This window comes from Sceloporus occidentalis, unplaced genomic scaffold (assembly GCF_023333645.1).
Source record: "Sceloporus occidentalis isolate IW3139 unplaced genomic scaffold, rSceOcc1.0.p SCAF_16, whole genome shotgun sequence".
Taxonomy (NCBI): Eukaryota; Metazoa; Chordata; class Lepidosauria; order Squamata; family Phrynosomatidae; genus Sceloporus; species Sceloporus occidentalis.
Window position 1 is genome coordinate 9,877,050 of NW_028316996.1, and position 6,382 is coordinate 9,883,431.

Below are 6,382 nucleotides of genomic sequence, written 5' to 3' on the forward strand. Positions count from 1 at the left end.
CATGCCATTGGAACACAGGACTGCCCCCCAGATATGGCTTATACCCCCATGCCACTGTGCCCCCTGATATGCCACTCTGCCCCCCAAAATTTGACTTATACCCTCCTATTTACCAATCTGCCCCCTGATATGCCGTATACCCTCCTATTTACCAATCTGCCCCCTGATATGCCTTATACCCTCCTATTTACCAATCTGCCCCCTGATATGCCCCCCCAGACTTAGCGATGCATCCCCAGACTTGTCCCCCATGCTCCAGACTCCCTGGTGTCAAGTGGGGGCAGCCGGTGGACATCTGGCGATGCACATAGACAACCTCCGCTGCTAACCGGGACTTCTGCCGGGGCTTCTATGACTGAGCAACAGAAGGTCACGTCAGGCCGGTGTTCCGTCATGGGGGATCCTCCTCTCTGACAGCCGGTGAACGTCTGCGAGATGTGCGTAGACAACCTCTGCTGCTGGCCGGTACTTCCACCAGGGCTTCTATGGCTTAGCGCCGGTGCTCCATCATAGAAGCCCCGACAGAAGCATAGGTTGTCTGCGCGCATCTTGCAGACATTCACCGGCTGCCAGAGAGGAGGATGGGCTAGATTTGGCTGCTCTGTAAATCATTCAGCATTATAGCTTGCGCCTTACTTTATATTTGGTACGCTAGTCTGTCCAAAAGGCTGCCATGCCAAGGTTACGGTAATGTTTAATCCTGAATCTGCACTTTTTACCATATTTGCCTGATTATAAAACAATCCTCCCCCAAACTTTGGATCTTATTGAAAGGAAAAAAGAAAAGGCCTGAATATTAGAGGGCCCTATGAGGAAGGAGTAAAACCACTGTTTTAGCCATAAAACATTGTTTAATCATTACAACACCAAAGAAATGAATTATGTCTAAAACTCACTCATACACACATTTGTGTACAGTAGTGTGGGAAGGTTATGACTGGGGGTAATTTAAACCATATTTCATGCGTACAAAATCATGTATACTCACCTGCCTATCAGTCAGTGGCTCAGAGATGAGTGGCACATCTTGCTCAGTCAACCTTAAGGTAGTCAAGGAATCATGGGATGTGTAATCCACAAAGATTTGCCCTATTTGATGCTCTCCACTACTTGTGAAGAGGAGCACAGACTGTTAGGCACGACTGTAATCATATGATCATGCTGCATTATGCAGAATACACTTCGTGAAAATTATTCTTTATGGCGGGGTCACACGAGCGCAGCGTAACTCACATGACTCCTGCCTATGTGTATCCGCATATTGGCTTGCATTTCAGAGTCTGGCAAGCCTTCAAATGCACACAGGCATGCATATAGAGTAACATGTCCAAGGGGTTATAATAGGCAGTGGAAGTGCAGATTTGGCGAACGGCTATATCGGAGAATCAATGGCACGATGTGAGGTTTGAATATAAGATGAACTTGATTAAAAGACAAGTTCGTTTTTTCAGACTGTTTCTAGAAAAGCCTAGTATTTTAATCAAGCAAACAAAGTAATAGATTAATTCTTTTGACAAGGAACAATTAAGAAACCAGTTAATGTCATATCATTAAGCATTTAAAGGGTTGCGAGTGACCTGCGAGGGTGATTGGCATCAAACAATGTATCATCGTCTTCTTCTTCTTGCTCTAATGGGGTTAACTCCATGTTCCCTATGTTAGTATCCAAAACACCGTATTTTCTTGTCTTCTTATGTTTCCTCCTTGTCCTGTAAGAACACATTTTAATAATTAAGAGAACACTAACAATATGTATTGAACTACAAAATAATTCTGCATCATCTGTCTGTAATCCACACCATTTACATTTTTCCTGGTCCATATACAGACTCTCTGCTTCCTTTTCACATTATGAAACATGGTTTGGATAATTCTGTCAGCATAGTAGCCTTGACATCTAGAATGTTACATTAATCTTAAAGGGAAATCATTATTTTTTTTGTAATTACTAGTACCAGATCAAAAAGGAATACTGTGCAACATTAAAAAAAAAAAAACAGTTCTAGTGCATAATATAATAATATTTTACCCATTTGTATATGTTTCGACTCTGTTTCTTTACCCAATCTACTAGAGAAAAACCACAGACTCCTTATCTAAGTGCCTGTGGTAAAAAGAAAAAAAAATACCATGGTTCCGTTATACACCCTGACTAATGAAAGCCTGCGGAAGCAAACATTTCATTAACATCGCCACAAACAATCAGCTCAGTGTGAAAAAGGCAAAGTTACCCAAAATAGCACATAAAAGAAAATAATGTGAACTTCCATGTCCAGAGATAAAATTAGGTTTTTGTTAATGCAAACCTGTATTACTCTTTTTTTTTTTTTTTTTTTATACACAAGGAGAAAAATATTTCCGCTTTCAAAAATGATTTTACTTCAAACTCCTTTCGTGCTGCTAAATTTGTCTATGATCTTGATCCACATGGCTTTTGCCAGCCTTACCCTTCATGACCTGCAGCTCGTTTACCTTGTCACAGAAACCAAAACGTTTGAAAGGATCAGATGCACAAAATACTAAAGTGGCATGTATACATTCACAATTATATTAATTGCTATGTTAAACCTTTCTGCAAATGCTAATTAAAACACGTTGTTTCACATAGACAAAACATCAATAGGAAGTTAAGCAAATACATTTTTTAAATCTGTCACTTTCTTCATTCTAAAAAGGTTAGTTACATGGAAGAAAAACAGATGAAAAACAAAGTAATTGACAAACTACCAGTCTGGAAAGGGTTACAAGGCTGCTTGTAAGGCTCTGCGCATCCAGCGAACCATGAGGAGAACCATTATCTACAAATGGAGAAAACTTGGAACAGCAGTGAACCTTCCCAGGAGTAGCCGGCCTACCAAGGTTTCTCCAAGAGTGACTCATCCAGGAAGTTACAAAGGAACCCAAACTAACATGTAAGGAACTTCAGGTCTCACATGCCTTAGTTAAGGTCAGTATTCACGATTCAACAATAAGAAATATACCGTGCAAAAATGGGGGAGGTGCAAGACTAAAACAACTGCTGACCAAAAAGAACACAAAGGCCTGTCTCATATTTGCCCAAAAAACATCTTAATGTCTCCCAAAGATAAAACTTTTGGGATAATATTCGGTGAACTGATGAGTCAAAAGTGGAACTTTTTGGAAGACACGCGTCCCGTTACATCCGCACAAGTTATTAGATTTACAGGGGCTATCACTTTTCACGAGTGATATGTTTAGGTTAACTCGTTACCTTCAAAAAATGATTTGATTATTTAAAGTTGCATTTTGTGGTTACTCACTTCGTCTTATATTCAAAATAGTTGGATGATCTAACACATTTAAATGTGGCGAATAAGCGAAAAAAGGATGAAGTTGGGAAGGGGCAAATACTTTTTCACAGCACTGTATATGTGCGAACCACATCACTATTGTTAGCAGGTTCTTCTGCCCATCATTTTGGACTAGTAATTACAAATAATGGTTGAAAAGAATTAGAGGCCAGGAATGCATCAGCAACCTACCTATTTATGCTTTATTTTCATTTGCTGCTAACGATTATAAAGCTTGCCTCAGAAACAGGCAAACAAAATTCTCACTATATTCCAATGTGATAACTCGCTGTTGTGAAACACAGGCTATACAACTTTATGCCCCTATTAACATCTATAGAAAAGAATAAAAACCAATTTTTTAATAGTCTACATATATATCACAAATGCCTTCAATAAAAGGATCTCCAACACCTACTATTGTACAGACAGTTGAACAAGCTTGCTAGTTAAAGTTTTGTAACAGAAAACCATTGTAAAAATATTCTTAAATTTGATGTAATAAAATGGTCTGTCCAGTTTCCTTACTAATACTGGAAGGACTGTTGCTATTTATTTCTGATTGATTTACATTAAGTTCCAAGTTAGAGTTGGATCAGAAGTTAAAACAGCATTATCTCTTCAGCCTTTAATACATGATTGTGTTATTCTTCTGTAAAAGTGTTCTTCAATAGTTAAAAGGTAGCTCTCTCTGCGTACAACTGAATGGCTCTTTAATTGCCAGCACATGCCCTGCCTGGGAAAAAATAGTATTTTAAAATAACCCAGTAAAACATGTAATATAATAAAAATAAAGGAACAACATTTTAAAATATAGCTTTTTTGCAATACACTTATGTAGGGGTTTTACAAATGGTTTGTTATTGATAAGTATGACTGAAAAGTTGAAACCTTCATTTATGTTTGTCATGGTACAATGCTTGCTATCACCAAACCTCACAAGAAAATATTGATAACTTTAAATAGAAAATTAATCCTTAGGGGGGAAACATCCACTACTTTCTTTTCTACAAGTATACGACTAAAAGTTTTCAAACATATTGTGCTGATTTGCGCTTTAGAAAAATTCTAACGTTAACATAAAATGTTTTTAGACAGCTACAGTACATATAAGTAATTTGCTTATGTTCTAGCTGTATTACCTTAGCCTAGTCTACTACACAAACGCCCAAGGTATCAAAACTGACCCCAATGGTAGCCTCCAGCTCACCAGATATATGGACCTTATTGTGGCAAAATTAGTTTTTTGTTAATGTTAACCAACCTTAATCTGTAATACATTGTATTTTAAGCTCAAGGAGAAAAATATTCGTTCCATGAAACGATAGTTAACATGTTTAATATGTGTTTTTTTGGTTTGTCTTTTAATAGAAAATAGGATACTTTCCAGATGCCCCGAACATACAAAAAAGAAATAACAGATATTTATTAATATTTATAACAACCAGAAAGCCATAATGGTCTGTGGGTCACAAACAGGGTAATTTATTTGGATTTCTGCTTTAGGTAAATCAAACAATCAGATCGAGCCATTTTTAATATACAGTATCAGTGGGTGGTCCCTGGACAGCATCACAACATAAGATCAAGAACCTACAACTACCCTAAGAGGAACCCATTGTACAGCACAATGGAATATGTCAGCACTACATAAAATAATAATTATAATAATAATCTGCATCTACCCTAAGAGAAGCACAAACCGCAGCTCCAAAGACCACCATAGATCCTGTGCTGTTGGAGAAAGTTTTCACCGTTGGAGTACACGAAGCGTGAAATGATAAATGAATAAATGATAAGGATGGAAAGTGGAAGGAAGCATGATTTTCTAGAACCATAACACAGGAAGCCAACGTTATAAAGTAGTACGTGTCAGCTTCCCCAAAACACGTGACAGCCCCGCCAATGCTCATTAGCGCAGCATATGCTCCTACCTGATGGTCCTGATGACAAAGTAGATAATAACGGCGGCGCTCACCACCACTAGCACTGCAAGGGCCCTCTGAGTCCGGGGTTTATTGGGCGGAGGACCAGCAGGCACCGTTGAGAGAGGGCCTTCTACAGCGGTGCTCGAGTTGTTCTCCTTCCCATCCGCCGAAGGTCGGAGACCGCTGGCACTAGCAGAAGACGCGGGTGGAGCGGGGGAGACGCCCGGGGAGGAATTCACGTTTGGCAGTAAACTGACAGCAAGCAGTGCACAGAGAAGTCCAGTCACCGAATAAAGCGACCGATGGCCCCAAGCGCCCCACATCTTCAAGAACATGCCACCTTCTCCCCAGCCAGGGGAGTAGGACGGCGGTCACCAACACACGAAATAGCGAAGACGAGAACAAGCGAACCACTGACAGTTCAGTCACTTCCTGGTCACGACGCACACGCTGCGTGGTTGCTATGCAACTTTTCTCTACGTAATGAGGTAGTTATGTTTGTGTTTTTCGCAGTGATGGCCAATAGTTACTTTTATATTTGTTTCCGATAACTTTATATATTCTTTCTCATATAAATTGTTTATTGTAAAGGGTCTTGTTTTATACAGCGAGGGGAGTAGTGCGTGTGTATATGTGTATGTATTTTTATGTGTACAGTACTGTTTGAGTGTATTAAATACACACACACTCTATGCTATATAGTGCTTTAGAGTCAGTGTGTGTGTGTTAGTGTATGGTGTGGAATCCAGTGCATGCGTGGTGTTGTGTTACTGTATGGCATTAGTATGAGTGTGTATATCCACATCTAGTGTTTGATATATGAGTGAGGATGAGAGTGTGATGTTAGCATGTGTGTATTATGAGTTAGTGGCGCCTGAGAGAATGTGTGTGTGATGGTAGAGTGAGTTTGCATGTTGATATGTATGCGTGTCACTTAAACTTGGGCCCATATGGCACGAACCCTAGGATTGCCTTGGTTGTGTGCTTAACTGGAGTCAAGCTATCAGACAGTTTCAAATCAGTGGTCATGCCATCAGACGCTTTTTCTTTAGATTAGCAAAAGGTGCCTTAGACCTGGAAATGTGATAATAATCATATAATGTTACAATTTTTAGTGGATTTTGCAGAGTTCTCACACAAATA

General features: G+C 39.5%; 1 protein-coding gene across 1 annotated transcript; it reads right to left on the bottom strand.

The window, feature by feature from the left end:
• Window positions 1-1,558: 1,558 nt before the first annotated feature.
• Window positions 1,559-5,562, bottom strand: LOC149302998 (membrane protein FAM174-like). The gene is made up of 2 exons (XM_089481738.1): window positions 5,246-5,562; window positions 1,559-1,709 (listed from the first exon to the last, which is right to left on the bottom strand). The coding sequence occupies exons 1-2, from the start codon at window positions 5,560-5,562 to the stop codon at window positions 1,559-1,561; spliced, it is 468 nt and encodes a 155-aa protein (XP_089337864.1).
• Between the last annotated feature and the right edge of the window lie 820 nt (window positions 5,563-6,382).

Bases quoted from the DNA above. Each gene is read 5' to 3' on its own strand.
- LOC149302998 (XM_089481738.1), bottom strand. From the start codon at position 5,562: ATGTGGGGCGCTTGGGGCCATCGGTCGCTTTATTCGGTGACTGGACTT. The intron at 1,710-5,245 runs GTAGGAGCATAT...GTGTTCTTACAG, and splicing joins TTTGTCATCAGGACCATCAG to GACAAGGAGGAAACATAAGA.